We start from the raw sequence: 19,736 nt of genomic DNA, 5'->3' as shown, positions 1-19,736 counted from the left end.
GTATATATATATATATATACTCAGCCATACACACACACACACACACACACACACACACACACACCACATCTTCTATGTCCACCAGGACTTAGGTTGCTTCCATATCTTACCTATTGTAAATAATTCTGCAATGAATGAACATAGGGATACATATACCTTTTCAAATTAGTGTTTATGTCTCCTTTGGAAAAATATCCAGGAGTAAAACTGCTGGATCATATGGCAGTTCTATTTTCATTTTTTTGAGAATTCTCTGTACTGTTTTGCATAGTAACTGCACCAAATTTACATTCCCACCAACAATGCCAAGGGTTCCCTTTCCTCCACATCCTCCCCAATACTTGCTATTTGTTATCTTTTTGATGACAGTCATTCTAACAGGTGTGAGTGATATCGCCTTGTGGTTTTGATTTGCATTTCCCTGATGATTAGTGATGCTGAACATCTTTTCATGTGCCTGTTGGCCTTTGTATATCTTCTTTGGAAAAATGTCTGTTCAGGTCCTCTGACCATTTTAAAATCAGGTTGTTTGTTTTATCGATGTTGAGTTTTGAGTTCTTTGTATATTTTGGATATTAACCCCTTATCATATATATCATTTGCAAATATCTTCGCCCATTCAATAGATGGCCTTTTTGTTTTGTTGATAGCTTCCTTTGCTGTGTAAAACCTTTTTAGTTTGATGTAGCTCCATTTGTTTGTTTTGGCTTTTGTTTCCCTTACCTGGGGAGACAGATCCAAAAAAAAATATTGCTAAGACTGATGTCAAATAATGTACTGGCTATGTTTTCTTCTACAAATTTTATGGTTTCGGGTCCTACATTCAAGTCTTTAATCCATTTTGAATGTATTTTTGTATATGGTGTGAGAAAGCAGTCATTTGATTCTTTTGCATGTTGCTGTCCAGTTTTCCCAGCACCATTTTTTGAAGAGGCTGTCTTTACCCCATTGTATACTCTTGCTAACTTTGTCCTACATTAATTGGCCATATAAGTGTGAATTCACTTCTGGACTCTCTCTTCTGTTCCACTGATCTATGTGTCTTTGTGTGTATGCCAGTATCATACTGTTTCAATTACTGTAGCTTTGTACCAGAGTTTGAAATCAAGAAACATGATACCTCCAGTTTTGTTCTTCTTTCTCAATATTTTTTTGGCTATTCTGGGTCTTTTGTATTTCCATACAAATTTTGGAAATACTAGTTCTAGTTCTGTGAAAAATTCCATAGGTATATTGATAGGAATTGTGTTGAATCTGTAGATTGCCTTGGGTAGTAGGGTCATATTAACAATGTCAATTTTTCCAATCCATGAGCATGGTATATCTTTCCATTTGTTTGTGTCATGTTCAATTTTTTCATCAGTGTCTTACAGTTTTCTGAGTACAGGTCTTTTATCACCTTAGTTAGATTTATTGCTAGGTATTTTATTCTTTTTGATGTGATTGTGAATGGGATAGTTTTCTAAATTTCTCTTTCTGGTAGCTCATTGTTAGTGTATAGAAACACAACAGATTTCTGTATATTAATTTTGTATCCTGCAATTTTACTGAATTCATTGATGAGTTCTAATTTTTTTTCAGTGGTGTCTTTAGGATATTCTTTATATAGTATCATGTCATCTGCAAACAGTAACAGTTTTACTTCTTTCTTCCAATCTGGATTCCTTTTATTTCTTTTTCTTTTCAAAGTTCTGTGGCTAAGACTTCCAGTACTAAGCTGAATAAAAGTGGTGAAAGTGGGCATCCTTATCTTGTTCCTGACCTTAGAGGAAATGCTTTCAGCTTTTCACTATCGAGTATGATGTCACCTGTGGGTTTGTCATATATGGCCTATATTATGTTGAGATTTGTTCCCTCTACATCCACTTTTTTGAGAGTTTTTATCATAAATGGATGTCAAAATTTGTCAAAAGATTCTTCTATATCTATTGAGATTATCACATGATTTTTATTCTTCAATTTGTTGATGTGGTGTTTCACAGTGATCAGTTTGCAGATATTGAACTATCCTTGCATGTCTGGCATAAATTCTGCTTGATCATGGTATATGTTCCTTTTAATGCGTTGTTGAATTCAATTTGCTAATATTTTGTTAAGGAATTTGCATCTATGTTCATTAGTGATATTGACCTGCAATTTTCTTTTTTGTGATATCTTTGCCTGGTTTCAGTATCAAGGTGATGTTCGCCTTCTGTAATGAGTCTGACCCAGGTCATTTCAAATTCCTGCTTCTGCCCTGGATCTCCAAGCATGTGAAATTTTGTGTGTGCCCTTAAGAATGGAGTCTCTATTTTCTACAGCTCTCTGTCTCTCATGAAAGTTAGACCCACTGGTCTTCAAAGTCAAATGTGCTGGGGGCTCATCTTCCCAGTGCAGGACCCCTGGACTGGGGAGCCCAGTGTGGGGCTTTGACCCCTCACTCTTGAGGGGAACCTCTGCAATTGTAATTATAATCCTGTTTGTGGGTTGCCTATGCAGGGGTATGGATCTTGACTATATGACATCTCTGTGCCTCCTACCCATCTCATTGTAGTTCCTTTTAAAATTAATATCTTTAATTATACAAGATCTTTTCTGCTAGTCTTCAGGTCATTCTCATTGATAGTTGGTCTGTAAATAGGTGTAAGTTAGGTGTGCCCATGAAAATAGGTGAAATTGGGATCTTCCTACTCTGCCATCTTGGCCATGCCCCATAAAAGCTGATTTTTTAAAGACCCTCTGGCAACTTGGAAAATACATATGACACATGCTTAATGCTCAGCAGTTCTTATTCAGCGTGTACACTGAACACGTAAAAACTGAAAATATAGATTCCCAAGTCCTACCCAAGAAGATTATGCCTAAGTTGGACTGGGTGTGGAAGGGCACTGGATTTTGGAAAAACCCTCCAAGTGTATCTTCTACTTACACCCCATATAAAATTCTAAATTAAATGAAAAAAACCTGGATGTCAACTGTCATTTTTTTTTTTTTTTTTTTGCGGTACGCGGGCCTCTCACTGTTGAGCCTCTCCCGTTGCGGAGCACAGGCTCTGGACGTGCAGACTCAGCAACCATGGCTCACGGGCCTGGCCGCTCCGCGGCATGTGGGATCTTCCTGGACTGGGGCACGAACCTGTGTCCCCTGCATCGGCAGGCAGACTCTCAACCACTGCGCCACCAGGGAAGCCCTCCAACTGTCATTTATATTTCAACTTTAATTTGATAAAACATTTGATTGCATGTGGACAGGAACAAGGAGGGAAGAGGGCCCTGTATCTGGATGAAGTGGATACATGCTTCCTCCTGCAAGGTACCAACCAAAATAAGAACCATATTTGATGACACTAGGACTGCAAGCCGTATATAATGTGTAATTTCATTTAATATAATAATATTTAAAAATATGAGTTGAGTGATATTTTTCTAGCTGTTAGTTTTACCAAATACCAATGTAGAAATTAGCCTTCTGCAGCTGCAGAGGCAACTGAACTTCCAGCTTGCTTGTATGCGGCTCAGTCCCTCTTTTAACAACCATAAAATGGCCCGAACATCACTGATCCACAACTCTCAAAATCACCTAAACTAGAGATAATCCAACAGCTTTGGACCATCTGCTGAGGGAGGAAGGCAGCACGGCAGGAAGAGTCTTGCACTGGAGTGACAAGAGACTCAAGGCCTGGTGTTGACTTGCTGCTAACTCACAAGTCATCTTGGGTGAGTCTCTTCTCCCTTGCAGATTACTGTAAATTGAGAGGTAAGGGGTCCAAACTTAAACACCTTCAGGGGGCAGGTAATATCAGTGAGTTTTGAAATGGGCCAGGACCAAGACAATGGAGAATAGTGAGGACTGGGGAAAGTTGAGAGTTCATGCCTTTGTAAAGGGATAGTCACTCCTCAGCTCCTGAAGATTGTTTTATCAGGGTCACTGAGAACAGTTATGAAGGTTGTGCACTGCACAAAGACACTATTTCAGAGGACACGTCATTCACATCATAGATGTAGATATTTTCTGTAGAGGGTTTTGAGAAAAGGATACCTTCTAATTTGCACGAAGGTGTTATATGGGCTTTCAGAAGCCCTAGTTACCATGTGGGAATACAGTTCTAATGTTGCCAGATCTGTTGTTGTTTTTGAGAAGCTGGAAGTATGGCTTTTAATGTGAAATGTCCCTAATTTAAAATTAGGTGGAAACTAATTCCAAAACATATTTGACATTGTGTGAGCTAACCAAAACTCTTCTGGAGGTCAGATTCAGGCTATAAGTTGAAGATCTCTGACCCAGAAGAACTGTAAGTTACTGACATTTCAGAGACCCTCCTATTCTATGTACTTCGTGTAACTTGGAAGGAATCAGAAATAAATAGTAATTACCTGGGTAAATTATATGGATGTAACAGGAATTATATAAAAAGTAAAAGTGCATCCTTTGAATGATGGTATGTATAACATTCTCCCTACTTATCATCTGGTTAACTTTAATTCATCCTTTCTTATTACAAATGTTATTTCTCCAGAGAGACTTCCTAAGACTTTCACCTCAATTAGGTTCCCCTCTTACACTTTCTTAAAACACCTTCCTTTACTAAGTGAACTCTTCAACTATATATCTTAAGATAGTCACTTGTGTGAATGTTTGCTTACTGTCTGTTTGCTCACCATTTGATGGAGAGTATGTCTTTGTTAACCGTTGTAACCCCAGTGGGGCTATTGCTGGTACATATCAGGCACCCAATGTAGATTTATTGAATGATGGATTAGTCTCCACCCCATCAGTAAAACATCCTTTCTTCTTGGAAATCTCTGACTGAACTTGCTGCCTGGTGTTTGACTTCTGCATTCCAGAACTTGGAGGATGTCTGTTTTCCATTTCTGAGCAGGGTCTCTGGTGTGTCCCTCTCCCCGACATAACTCCTGAGCCAGAGAAGAGAGCCAGTTCAAGGCAGTGATGTTCAGGACATCCATGCTTGGTTCGTGGCTAAAACCCACCTAGATGGGGGTTGGAGGACACATAATTCAGGTAACACACACCAAGACATGTTAGAAAGTTCACTTCATCTTGGATGCTGGGGTAGAGGGGGAGAGTTTTCAGCCCATAATTAAATTCTGCTCCCTGTACATATTTTGCATTCTTATTTTATTTTATATGAGTAACAAGATCATTATGATGACAACTAATAGGCCAGCCCTCCTGCAGATTTATTGAAGAAATCTGGTAGCTTCCCAAGGCAAATTGCGTTTTTGTTTTTTTTTCCTGCGGTACGCGGGCCTCTTAGTGTTGTGGCCTCTCCCGTTGCGGAGCACGGGCTCCGGATGCGCAGGCTCAGCGGCCATGGCTCACGGGCCCAGCCGCTCCGTGGCATGTGGGATCTTCCCGGACCGGGGCATGAACCCATGTCCCCTGCATCGGCAGGCAGGCTCTCAACCACTGCGCCACCAGGGAAGCCCCAAATTGCGTTTTTTGACGTTGAAAATAATTCTTTAACGATCATCCCCAAGTTCCCAAAACATCAGCTAAAGCAGTTGACTCCATAAAGTAGCTAAACACAGATGAAGCTAATGATTGTGGGAGAAACCGCAGAAGGAGAAGGAAAACCAGAATCACACAAAGATAGGAGCAAAAGAGAAAATGAAAGGCAGGAGCAGAGAAAGGAAGGTTAAGAAAGAAAGAGAAGCAAGGAGCGTTCTGGAAGAGGACATCATCAGGGGGAGGGTGTCCGTCCAAAACTCCAGCTCCAGCTCTTTCAGTCTCTGTCCCACACTCATGTTCAAGTCCAGCTGTAAGTATTCTTCGGTCTGATCGTAGGCCAGCCACAGGGGCAGGCCTTCCCCATTAGGATTCCTGGAAGTGAGAGATTTTCAGCCTCAAACACCTGGTTACGGAGGAAGCTGGGAGGTTCACTTAACCAGTCCGAGCAAAGTTAGCCCAATATCGCAACATGTTCCTGCTCAGCCGTTTCACTGCACTCATCGCGTATTTGCAGATACTGACTTGCCTGAAGAATCATGGTTCCAAATGGTGGAGGCTGAACACACATCTTCCCTGACCATCCAGTGCTCTTCCTGCCCTTTCCACGGGACTGCAAGTTCCTTGGGGACAGAGACACCTCTCTCTCTCGATCAATCAATCAATTATTGTACTTCTTTATTTGAAAATGTAACACTGCTTAAAGCACAAAGTTCAAAATGCAGGAAGTATATCTAATGAAAGTAAGTTTCTCCGTCTCTTCCCTCTAGTCACCGAGTTACCAGCCTCAGAGGCAACCATTGTTACCACATTCTTGAGCGAACTTCCGAAGGAGTCTAGACGTGCATGAGGGTTTAAGCAGACACTTTTAACACACTTGATGCTACAGTGGACACACATTATACATCTTTCTCTTTCACTAAAATTGTATCCAGGAGTTAGTTCCATATTGCTGCCTATAAACCTTCCATTTACTCTTCTTTGTTGCTCTATAAATATACAATACATAAATATATATATGTAAATATATAATTCATGTATCCAGTACTGTATTGATGGGTCTTGACATTTTTTTCAATCTTTTGCTCGTAAAAGCAATGTTTTAGTGCGTGTTTGTATATTTTTGCACATGTGGAAGTATAATTGCATAAAAAATTCCAGAAGTTGAATTGCTGGGCTAAAAACTACACACATTTTAAATTTTGATAGAGTTTTCCATTGACATATGAGGTTATCAATTTTCCCCCACCTGCTCAAATACATTATGTAAAATGTTCTTCCTAACCTTGATCTATGAAAAATGAGTCCTTGGTCAAGGTTAGTTTTTAATCCTCTTTGCTATGAGCGAGGTTGAATGGATTTTTATGTTTAAAAGCCACATGTTTCCCTTTCCATAAACTATTTATATCTGTTACCCAGTTTTTGACTGGGTTGTGTTTTTCTCATTGATTTTATGAGCTCTTTAGATATCAAGGAATTTAACCCTTTGATACATACATATGTTGTTCATTTTTTCCATTTTTGAGAGTCCACGTGCCCATCACATAGTACAGGTTCAGTGATGGTTACTGAGTAATAATAATAGTAATATTTCTTAAGCACTCACCATATGATTTATGAGAATTGTTTCATTTAATCCTTATGACAACCTAGGAGGTAGTTCTGTTAGTATTGGCATTATAAGATAAGAAAGAATAAATAAAACAATGAACAAATCGCACTGCACAGACACACTCTAGAGGAGAGGTTCTGTCCTTTTCATGGAGAGGCTAGCATGAACTGGTTAAGAGCCTACACTGTGCAATTTTTTAACTAAATAGTTTAGTCATAACTCCTGTGTGTAGTTCCTATGGTTTTTTAAATTTTGATAACCTTATCTGATTGGCTTATTATTTTAGGCACTGAACAGGTCATAAATTCAGGAATAAATGAGCTAACCTCACCAGAAATAGTTCACAAGCATTTACATTAGATCACCTGGATCCAGACAACTTTCAGCTGCAATTATGAAAAATGTGGTTCTTGCCTTTGAAAGCCCTGAGTGGTAGCCTCACGGGAGCTCTGGGAAGGGCAGGGAGGGTGAGACCAGGTGTCAAAGAGAAGGAAGTAAGTGGGTTGTTTTTTTTTTTTCCAAAAAAATCAGATTGCATGAGTGCTCCCAAGTGCCCACCCCTATAGGCTTTAGTCCAGAGAAAAACACTCATCAAGCAAATGTTGGCCCCTCTTTTTCATGGCCTCTTTTTCTAAAACTACGAGTGGAGACATTCTCCAGGGAAAGGTTGTGTCTGTAAACCACCCTGCCAGTCCTCCCAGCCCCTGCATAGTGTTGCGGTTGGTGAGGCTTCGCGCTAACAATGGAGATTCTCATCTTCTCCCCAACTCATCCCAAGCTCGTGTTCCTGCAAGAGCAGGAGCCCGTGAAGCCAGTTTCTTACCAAACATGACAATGTCGCCCTTCAGGAAGGCACCTCCAAAGACAAAGCGGATTTCATCAGTGTGATCAGCTTTGACCAAAGGTGCCTTCTTATCCTTTAAGCACTGGGGCCGATGCTGAAACTCATAGAAGTAGACAGGCGCACCGGCATCTGCAGAAAGGTAGGAAGGGTTTGTGGCAGGCATGCATGAAGCGGGCAGTAGGGGCTAGCCCTGCATTTCCGTCCACCTAGTCTGGGATCCACAGACTCGTGGGTGGAACAGCCCAGAGACAATGTGAGGCTAGTGTTTCCTGCTACAGTGGCCCTCGTGCCCCTGGAGACAGAACTCACTACCCCTCAGGGTGGCCTGAGAGGGCAACAGTACTACTTCTCAAAAAAAAAACCCTTTATACTGATCCGAGATCTACCTCCTTGTGACTTCCTTTGTTTGACCCTGGTTCAACTGTCTGGGGAAAACAGAACAAAATTATTTCCTGCTACCAAGATGCTCTGCTGCATCCTGTGTTTCTTCACCTCTCTTCTAAAGGTCTTTGCTCTGTAATTTCCCCTCTTTCTCTGCATCATCAGTTTTTCTCTATTGGATCATCACCATCAGTAGCAAACATGCTTACAAAGTCTCTCATTAAAGCACACACACGTGTGCACACACATATGCACACACATATGGGCGCACACACACAGAAGCACACACAAACATATCAATACATACTCTTGGTCTCAACTTCCCCTCCATTTACTGGCTTATTTCTCTAAATTCCTTCTAGCAAGCCTTACAGTGAAGTTGCCTTATTATCTCTGCTTCCTTTCCTCTCATTTTCTCTTTTAATAGAAGTATCATGTATGGACAATAAAAAGCACAGATTTTAAGTGTACATTTTGATGAGTTTTTACAAATGCATGCACGATCATGCAAACACCACCCCAAGCAGGATACAGAGCATTTCCATCACCCCGGAAGTTCCCTTGTATCTCCTTCTAGTCACTCTACCAAGAGAAAACCAAAGTTTTTATTCCTATCACAATTGATTAATTTTGCTTGTTCTTGAACTCTGTATGGAATAACACAAAATATACTCTTTTGTATCCGGCTTCTTTTGCTCAGCATAATGCTTTTGAGCTTCATCCATGTTTTGCCTGTATCAATAATTGACTCCTAATCACCAAGTAGTAAGCTACTGCATGAATATACCATAAATTACTTATCCATTCATCTGATGATAGACATTTTGGGCTCTTTCCAATTTTGGGCTATTATGATTAAAGCTGCTGTGGATATCCATATACAAGTTTTTTCTGTGGTTGAGTAACAGGGTAGGTGTATGTCTATAAGAAACTTACAGTTTTCCAGGGTGATTGTAACCATTTCACATTCCCACCAGAAGTTCTGAACATTCCACATCCTTGGCAATACTTTTCGGTATATGGTTTGAGTTTTTAATATTAGCCATTTTAGCGGTGTAAATGGTTGCCTCATTTTGGTTTCACTTTGCATTTCCCTGATGGCAATGTCGAGCACCTTTTCATGTGCATTTTGCTTTCATTCATCCTCTTTAGTGAAATGTCTTTTCAAGCCTTTTACCCATTTGTAATTGGGTTATTTGTCTTTTCACTACTGAACTGTAAGAGTTCTTCTATTCTGGATTTGAATTTTTTGTCAGATTTGTATTGTGAATATTTTCTTCCAGTCTGTGGCTTGCTTTTGCATTTACTTCACAGTAATTTTTAAAAATCCACCAACATAAAAGTCAGCATTTTAACAATTTCAAAGTGTATAATTCAGTGGCTGTTAGTACGTGCAGAATGTTGTGCAAGCATCACCACTATCTAGGTCCAGAACATTTTCATCACCTCAGACAGAAACTCAGACCCATCAAGCAGTCATTCCCTCACTCACCCCTCCCCTTAGCCCTTGGGAATTTTATGGTGCTATAGATTTGCCTACTCTGGACATTTCACATAAATAGAATCACACAACATATCACCTTTTATGGGCTTCTTCCACTTAGCAGTTTTTCCAGGGTTCATCCGTATTGTAGCACGTATCAATATTTCATGGCTAAATTACAATCCATTGTATAGATATACACCACCTTTTGTTTATCTATTCACCAATTGATGGACATTTGCGTTGTTACTTCTTTTTGGTTACAATAAGGCTGCTATGAAAACTCATGCAAGAGTTTTGTTTGACCACCTATTTTTTAAAAATTTTTATTGGAGTATAGTTGCTTAGGAGTGTATTTGCTGGGTTGTTGATACTTCTACGTTTAACTTTTTGAGGAACAGCCGAACTGTTTTCTACAACGGGTGCACCATTTTACATTCCCATCAGCAGTATATGAGTGTTCCAATTTCTCCACATTCTCAACAACATGTTATTTTCTGGATTTGTTGTTGTTGTTTTTTGTTTGTTTGCTTATTGTAGCTACTCTAGTGGATGTGAAGCGGTATCTCGTAGTTATGATTTTCATTTCTTTAATAACAAATGATGTTGATCATATTTTCACGTGCTTATTAGCCATTTGTATATCTTCTTTGGAAAAATGTCCATTCAATCCTTTGCCCATTTTTTATTTGAGTTGTTTGGGCTTTTTGTTTGTTTGTTTGTTTACTTGTAAGAGTTCTTTATATATTCTGAATAATAGACCCTTATCAGATATATGATTTGCAAATATTTTCTCCCATTCTGTGGGTTGTCTTTTCACTTTCTTTATATTGTCCTTTAATGCACAATAATTTTTAATTTTGATAAAGTCCAATTTTTTTCTTTTTTGTTTATATTTTTGGTGTTATATCTAAGAATCCATTGCCAAATCTGAGGTCATAGAAATGTACCCTGTTTTCTTCTAAGAGGTTTACAGTTTCACCTCTTACATTTAGGTCTCTGATCCATTTTGAGTTAATTATTTTTTTTTAACATCTTTATTGGAGTATAATTGCTTTACAATGGTGTGTTAGTTTCTGCTTTATAACAAAGTGAATCAGCTATACATTCACATATATCCCCATATCTCCTCCCTCTTGCGTCTCCCTCCCACCCTCCCTATCCCACCCCTCTAGGTGGTCACAAAGCACCGAGCTGATCTCCCTGTGCTATGTGGCTGCTTCCCACTAGCTATCTATTTTACATTTGGTAGTGTATATAAGTCCATGCCATACTCTCACTTCGTCCCAGCTTACCTTTCCCCCTCCCCATGTCCTCAAGTCCATTCTCTATGTCTGTGTCTTTATTCCTGTCCTGCCCCTAGGTTCTTCAGAACCATTTTTTTTAGATTCCATATATATGTTTTAGCATGCAGTATTTGTTTTTCTCTTTCTGACTCAACATCACTCTGTATGACAGTCTCTAGGTCCATCCACCTCACTACAAATAACTATTTTGAGTTAATTTTTGATTATGGTGTGAGGGTAGGGTTCAATTTCCTTCTTTTGCATGTGTTATTCAGTTGTCCCAGCACAATTTGTTGAAAAGACTATTTTTTCCCTATTGAATAGTCTTGGCAGCCTTGTGTAAATCAATTGACCATAGATATATATAGGTTTATTTCTGGACATTGATCTGTTTGTCTATTCTTATGCCAGTAGCACACCACCTTGATTACCATTGCCTTGTAGTAAGTGAGCTTTAAAATCAGTAAATATGAGTCTTCCAGCTTTGTTCTTTTTCAAGATTATTTTGGCTATTCTGGGTCCCCTGAAATTCCATATGAATTTTAGGATCAGCTTGTCCATTTCTGCAAAAAAGGAAGTCAGAATTTTGATGGGAATTGCATTAAATTTGGGAGTATTGCCATCTTAAATCTAAATCTTCCAAACCATTTATTCGTTCATTTCTTTCAGTAATGTTTTATAATTTTCAGTGCACATATCTTGTACCTCCTTGGTTATATTAATTTCTAAGTAATTTATTCTTTCTGATGCTAATGCTATTCTAAATGAAGTTGTTCTCTTAATTTCATTTTTTGATTGTTCACTGCTAGTGTGTAGAAATAAAACTGACTTTTGTATGCTGATCTTGTATCCTGAAACTTTGAATTTATTAACTCTCATGGTTTTTTGTGGATTCTTTAGAATTTTCTACACATAATATCATGCCATCTGTGAATAGAGACAGTTTTGCTTCTTTCTTTCCAATTTAGATTCCTTTTAATTTGTCCTCGCTAGAACTTGAATAGAAATGGTGGGAGGAAACATCTTTATCTCGTTCCTGATCTTAGGGAAAGATTTCAGTCTTTCACCATTAAGTAAGATATCAGCTGTGGGTTTTTCACATAAGTCCTTTATCAGTTTGAACAAGGTCCTGTGTATTCTTAGTTTGTTGAGTGTCTTCATCATGAATGTGTGTTGAATTTTGTCAAATGCTTTTTCTGCATCTAATAAGATAATTGTGTGTTTTTTCCTGTATTCTATTAATAAGGTATATTATATTGATTGATTTTCATATATTGAACCATGCTTATATTCCTGGGATAAATCCCAATTGATTATGGTATACAATCCTTTTAATATGCTAGATTCAGTAGCTAGGATTTTGTTGAGGATTTTTGCAACTAGGCTCATATGGGATATTGGTCTATAGTTTTCTTTTCTTGCGATGTCTTTGTCTGGCTTTACTATCAGGGTACTACTGGTCTCATAGGACGAGTTACGAAGTATTCCCTCCTCTTTCATTTTTTGAAAGGGTTGAGAAGGATTGGTTTTAATTCTTCTTTAAATGTTTGCTAGAATTCACCAGTGAAGACAACTGGTCCTGGGATTTCCTTTGTTGGTAGGGTTTTGCTTACTGATTCAATAATTTCTTTTGTCATAGGTATATTCAGACTTTCTATTTCTTCTTGAATTGGTTTTTGTAGTTTTTGTGTTTCTAGGAATTTCTCAATTTCATCTACCTAATTTGTTGCCATATACCTGTTCATAATAATCCTTTTTATTTCTGTAATGTCTGTAGTAATGCACTCCCTTTCATTTCTAATTTGAGTCTTCTTTCTTTCTTGGTCAGTCTGATTAAAAGTTTGTCAATTTCGTTGTTTTTCTTTTTTTTCAATAAACACTCTTTTATTTTTATTTTTTAAATTAATTAATTTACTTTTATCTTTGGCTGCATTGGGTCTTTATTGCTGTGCTCAGGCTTTCTCTAGTTGTGGCAGCGAGCAAGGGCTACTCTTCGTTGTGGTGCGTGGGCTTCTCATTGTGGTGGCTTCTCATTGCAGAGCATGGGCTCTAGGTGTGCAGGCTTCAGTAGTTGTGGCACACGGGCTTAGCTGCTCCACAGCACGTGGGATCTTCCTGGACCAGGGATCAAACCTGTGTCCCCTGCATTGGCAGGCAGATTCTTAACCACTGCACCACCAGGGAAGTCTCTGTTGTTTTTCAAAGAACCAAATTTTATATTCATCCATTCTCTCTATTGATTTTATACTCTATTTCATTTATCTCTGCTCTAATCTTTATTATATTCTTCCTTCTGGTTGGATTTACTTTGCTCTTATTTTTCTAGTTACTTAAGGTGGAAGGTTGGGTTATTGATTTGAGATCGTTTTTGCTTTTTTTTTTTTTTTTTAAGATGTTAGGGGTAGGAGTTTATTATTTATTTATTTTTATTTTTGCAGTGTTGGGTCTTCGTTTCTGTGTGAGGGCTATCTCTAGTTGTGGCAAGCGGGGGCCACTCTTCATCGTGGTGCGCGGGCCTCTCACTATCGTGGCCTCTCTTGTTGGGGAGCACAGGCTCCAGACACGCAGGCTCAGTAGTTGTGGCTCATGGGCCCAGTTGCTCCGTGGCATGTGGGATCCTCACAGACCAGGGCTCGAACCCGTGTCCCCTGCATTAGCAGGCATATTCTCAACCACTGTGCCACCAGGGAAGCCCTTTTTTGCTTTTTAATGTATGCACTTACAGCTATAAATTTCTCTCTAAGCACTGCTTTCACCATGCCACATAAGTTTCAGAATCTTGTGGTTTTGTTTTCATTCATCTCAAAGTATGTTCTGATTTTCCCTGTGATTTCTTCTTTGACCTATTGATTATTTAAGAGTTTGTTGTTTAAAAACTATTTTGTAGCAAAGCACACTATCAACAAAATAATAAGGCAATCCACAGAATGGGAGAAAATGTTTGCAAATCATTTATCTGATAAAAGATTAATATATCTAGAGTACGTAAAGAACTCCTAAAACTCAGTAACAACAACACAAAAACCAGCTAAATTCAAAAATAGGCAAAGAACTTGAATAAACATTTCTCCAAAGAATATATACAAATGGGTAATAAGCACATGAAAAGATATTCGATATCAACATCACTAATTCTTAGGGAAATGCAACTCATAACCACAATAAGATACTATTTCACACCTATTACAATGGCTATTACTTAAAAATGATAATAACAAGTGTTGGTAAAAATGTGGAAAACTTGGAACCCTGTGCATTATAAATGCACAAGGTAAAATGGTGCAGCCACTGTGGAAAACAATAGGACAGTTCCTCAAAAAATTAAACATAGAATAACCATATGATCCAGCAATTATACCTCTGGGTATGCACCCCAAGAAGTGAAAGCCACAACTTGAACAGATATTTGTATACCAATGTTCATGGAAGCATTATTCACAACAACCAAAGGTGGAAACAGCCCAAATGTCCATTGATGGCCGAATGGATAAACAAAATGTGTTATATACATACAATAGAATATTATTCAGTCTTAGAAAAGAATGAAATTCTGATACATGATACAACATGGATGAACTTTAAAGGCATTACGCCAAGTGAATTAAGCCAGATACAGAAGGACAAATATTATATGATTCAACTTATATGAAGTGCCTAGAATAGTCAAATTCATAGAGACAGAAGGAGTGGGGAGTTATTTTTTAATGGGTACAGAGTTTCAATTTGGGATGATGAAAATGTTCTGGAGATGGATGGACAGTGGTATGGTTGCACAATAATGTGAATGACCTTTAATTCTACTGAACTGTACACTTAAAAATTATTAAAATGGTAAAAATTTTTGTTATGCATATTTTGCCACAATTTTCTAAACTATAAAAAAGTGCCGTTTAATTTATAAACATTTGTGAATTCTCCAGATTTCCTTTCGTTATTGATTTCTAACTTCATTCCACTGTGGTTGGGAAAGACACTCTGTATGATTTACATCTTTTTAAAAGTTACTGAGACTTGTTTTGTGGTCCAGTATATGGTCTATAGCTGAGGATGTTCCATGTGTACTTGAGAAGAATATGCAATCTGCTGTTGTTAGGTGAAGTGTTCTTTATGTTTCTGTTTGATGTAGTTGGTTTATAGTATTGTTCAAGTTTTCTATTTCCTTGTCTATCTTTTGTATAGTTGTTCTAGTATTGAAAGTGGGGTTGAAGTCTCCAACTATTAATGTAAAACTGTCTGTTTCTCCCTTTGATTCTGTCATTTTTTGCTTCATATATTTTGGGGCTCTGTTGTAAGGTACATCTGGGTTTTTAATTGCTATATCTTTTTGATGGATTCACTATTTTATCCTTATATAATGTGCTTCTCTGTCTCTTTTAGTCTGTAACAATTTCTCTGTAACTATTTAGCCTTAAAGTCTATTTTGTCTGATTTAAGTATTGCCACTACAGCTCTCTTTTGGTTACTGTTTGCATGGAATGTACCTTTTGCCATCCTTTCACTTCCAACCTATTTGTATCTTTGATTCTAAAGTGAGTGTCTTGTAGAAAGCATATAGTTGGATTACTTTTTTTTAATCCATTCGTTCTGCAATCCCTACATTCTGAGATCTTAAAGACAGTCTCTTCAGCAAGTGGCATTGAGAAAGCTGGACAGCCACACGTAAATCAAAGAAGTTAGAACACACCCTCACACCATACAAAAAAATAAAGCTCAAAATGGCTTAAAGATTTAAACATAAGACATGACACCATAAAACTTCTAGAAGACAACATAGGCAAAACATTCTCTGACATAAATTGAAACAACGTTTTCTTAGGTCAGTCTCCCAAGGGAATGGAAATAAAAGCAAAAATAAACGAATGGGACCTAATCAAACTTACAAGCTTTTGTACAGCAAAGGAAACCATAAACAAAACAAGAAGACAACCTATGGACTTGGATAAAATGTTTGCAAATGATGCGACTGACAAGGGCTTAATTTCCAAAATAAACAAACAGTTAATATAACTCAACAACAACAACAAAAAAAACAAACAACCCAATCAAAAAATGGGCAGAAGACCTAAATAGACATTTCTCCAACAAGACATACTCATGGCCAACAGGCACATGAAAAGGTGCTCAGCATCACTAATTATTAGAGAAATGCAAATCAAAACTACAATGGGATACCATTTCACACCGGTCAGAATGGCCATCATTAAAAAGTCTACAAATAACAAATGCTGGAAAGGGTGTGGAGAAAAGGGAACCCTCCTACACTGTTGGTGAGAATATAAGTTGGTGCAGCCACTATGGAAAACAGTATGGAATTTCCTCAAAAAACTAAAAATAGGTCTTCCCTGGTGGCACAGTGGTTGAGAGTCTGCCTGCCGATGCAGGGGACGCGGGTTCGTGTCCCGGTCCTGGAGGATCCCACATGCCACGAAGCGGCTGGGCCCGTGAACCATGGTCACTGAGCCTGCGCGTCCGGAGCCTGTGCTCCACAACGGGAGAGGCCACAACAGTGAGAGGCACGTGTACCGCAAAAAAACAAAACAAAACAAAACCTAAAAATAAAGTTGGCATATGATCCAGCAATCCCACACCTGGGCTTATATCTGGACAAAACTATAATTCAAAAAGATACATGCACCCCTATGTTCATAGCAGCACTATTCACAATAGCCAAAACATGGAAACAACCTAAATGTCCATCGACAGATGAATGGATAAACAAGATGTAGGGTGTATATATATATATATTACTCAGCCATAAAAAGAATGAAATAATGCCATTTTCAGCGACATGAATGGACCTAGATATTATCATACTAAGTGAAGAAAGTCAGAAAGAGAAAGACAAATACCATATGAGATTCCACTTATATGTGGTATCTAAAATATGACAACAAATGAACTTATCTATGAAACAAACAGACTCAGACATAGAGAATAGACATGTGGTTGCCAAGCAGGAGGGGGGTGGGGAGGGATGGAGAGGGAGTTTGGGGTTAGCAGATGCAAACTATTATATATAGAATAGATAAACAACAAGGTCCTACTGTATAGCACAGGGAAGTATATTCAATATCCTGTGATAAACCACAATGGAAGAGAATATTAAAAAGAATATATATATACACATATATATATCTGAATCACTTTGCTGTACAGCATAAATTTGCACAACTTTGTAAATCAACTACACTTCAATTTAAAAAATAAATAAAAATAAAAATTGTTTAAAAAGAAAGAAGGGCAGGTTTACTTCCCCACGAGTAACCTTCTCTTTCTGATTGCTCCACTACTGCTTAGAGTTAAGACATTTGGGAAGATACTTCCAAAGAGGAAGGAAAGCGGGGTCCAGGCCCCAGAAAATATGGAGGGGTAGAACTTTTCTACATGGTCCTGAAGAAGGGGAAGGAATATAAACAACAAGGACTGATCAACATTCCTGAACTCTGAAAGGCAGGGGAACCGCAAAGGTCAGCATGCAGGGCTATATCCCAGACAGCCTTGGGAACTCCCTCTCATCAAAGGAACCGAAGGGCAGAGCAGGTAGACAGTCAGCAGGCAACAGGGATCCCTGCAGCCACCAGCCTTGCAGGTGGAGCGGTGCGAGGAGACTCACCTCTGTGATATTGAGCTGTGACCAGCTCAGGGATCACAAAGAACACATCTCCAAGCAAATCCAGGAAGCGATTTCGTATATCAATCAGAGAGTGTTTGTTGTAGAAATATTCATTAGCCACAAGGTATAAATACTGGACAGGGATGTGCTGTAAAACATCATGGTTGCAAGAGATCTAGGTCAACAGCAATAGCCAACACACAGCAACAACAGTCAAACATTTGCCTTTGCAGGCAAAATTCTAAGTGCTTTACATGCATTGTCTCATTTAATCCACGCAGTGACCCTATGATGCAAGTATCAAAATCAGCCCCATTTGACAGGTGAGGGAACTGAGGTTTAGAGAGGTTAAGTGGTTTGTCCAAAGTGGTGGAACCATGATTCCTTCACAAGTCTATCTGCATCCAAATCTCATTCTCTAATCACAGTATGCACGCCTCTCTGAAATATTTCAGAAACAGCCACCCCTGGGCAGATCTGGCTAAGTTGCTTGTGCGGCCCAGTGCAAAGTGAAAAATGAGAGGTCCTTGTTCAAAAACTCTAAGAATTTCAAGGTAGTGACAACAGAACATTCAACCAAGTATAGGACTCTTCTAAGCATGAGGCCCTTTGAACTACACAGGTTGCACACTCCTGAGGCTGGCCCTGCTCCTGGTACCAGCACTGTCTCCAGACCTTTACTCTTTGATCTAAGTGAGTTGGTCTCTTGGAGTTACCTCTTCTATGAAAAAAAAAATTGTTGTTTATTTATTGTAGTTGTTGTTCAACAACAATTGTTGTTCAGAGGATCACACAAGATACAAAAAGAAAAGCATGCTGCCTGGCACAGAGCAGGCCTTCAGTTCTGTCAGTTCCCTCTGAAACCCATTGCCAAGTCCTTTAACAGAGCATCCCATGCTTTTTTTTTTTTGTTTTTGCGGTACGTGGGCTTCTCACCGTTTTGGCCTCTCCCATTGCGGAGCACAGGCTCCGGACGCGCAGGCTCAGCGGCCATGGCTCACGGGCCCAGCCGCTCCGCGGCATGTGGGATCTTCCCGGACCGGGGCACGAACCCATGTCCCCTGCATCGGCAGGTGGACTCTCAACCACTGCGTCACCAGGGAAGCCCCATCCCATGCTTTTTTGACCTGACACCAGGCTGCCTCCCAGTCTTCAGTCCTTCAGTGTGGCCCCAGCACAAATGCCAGAGGATGGAAGGGAAACATCATAAAGGTTCAAGGTCTGCCACATTGGTGATGTTCTTGGGAGTCTGGTGCTCTGGGGAACACTGGGAAAAGTTACTGCACCTCAACCCCCTAACACTAAGACAAAGGCACAGCCCTTCGTAGGTTTCTTTGGGATTTGGAGGCAGCGTATACCACGCCAGGGAATGCTGCTGGGACACATTCACTGGGTCCTCTGAAGGCCAACTGCTTTTAATCAGGCCCAGAGCAAGTGAGGGCTCTGCAGCAGGTCCAGGTTCTGGTGCAAGTTCCCCTGCGTGGCCCATAGGACCAGCAGACACCTTGGTGCTTGAGGTATCCAAGGGGGGTACATATGCCATGTGGAGCCTCTGGCGAGCCCCAGCTGGGCAGTCACAGTGCAGACCCCTAGGGTTCTGGAGCAAAACTATGGCTTCTGCATGAGAAAACTACTTACCATTTGGAAAGTACTTCCTGCCTTGCTACTGGGAGGAAGAGAGACTGCGTGCCCTTCTGGTCCTCCTGCAGCTTCCCACACACCCTACTTCCCACCTGCTGGGACCTAGCTCAAGATACCTTCTCCTCTTGAAATGCCCTCCTGCTCAAATGTTCCCCTTCGCTAAGGTCCAGATCAATGGCCTCCTCCTCCATGAGGCCATCTCCAATCCAGCCTGAGAAATTCCTCTAACATATTTTAAATATCTGAAACCTTCATCTCAACTCTCATCACCAGACTACCAAGACTCACCAAACATCCCCTCTAAGCCTTAGGACCTGATGGATCCCTTGCCTTCAGTCTGGGCCACTCTGCAGCCATAGGGCTATTTCTAAAGTGGAAGTCAAAGCATGCTTCTCTTTTTCTGTTCCCAGCCCCCAGAATAAACTTTCTAT

The 19,736-nt window shown here is 39.6% G+C and overlaps 1 protein-coding gene across 1 annotated transcript in view; it reads right to left on the bottom strand.

The window, feature by feature from the left end:
- Positions 1 to 92: 92 nt before the first annotated feature.
- CES5A (carboxylesterase 5A) overlaps positions 93 to 19,736 on the bottom strand; it is a 34,401-nt gene continuing 14,757 nt past the window's right edge. The window contains 3 exon segments of the mRNA XM_089902475.1: positions 93 to 5,826; positions 7,826 to 8,030; positions 17,665 to 17,812. Coding sequence (XP_089758601.1) covers positions 5,580 to 5,826; positions 7,826 to 8,030; positions 17,665 to 17,812 — 600 coding nt within the window. The 3' untranslated portion in view covers positions 93 to 5,579.

Source organism: Delphinapterus leucas, chromosome 20 (assembly GCF_059928025.1).
Source record: "Delphinapterus leucas isolate spDelLeu-1000000601 "Yukka" chromosome 20, BTC_Dleu_Yukka2, whole genome shotgun sequence".
NCBI classification, from domain to species: domain Eukaryota; kingdom Metazoa; phylum Chordata; class Mammalia; order Artiodactyla; family Monodontidae; genus Delphinapterus; species Delphinapterus leucas.
Note: the sequence above shows the minus strand (reverse complement) of the source record. Positions and strands in the feature narration are given on the sequence as shown.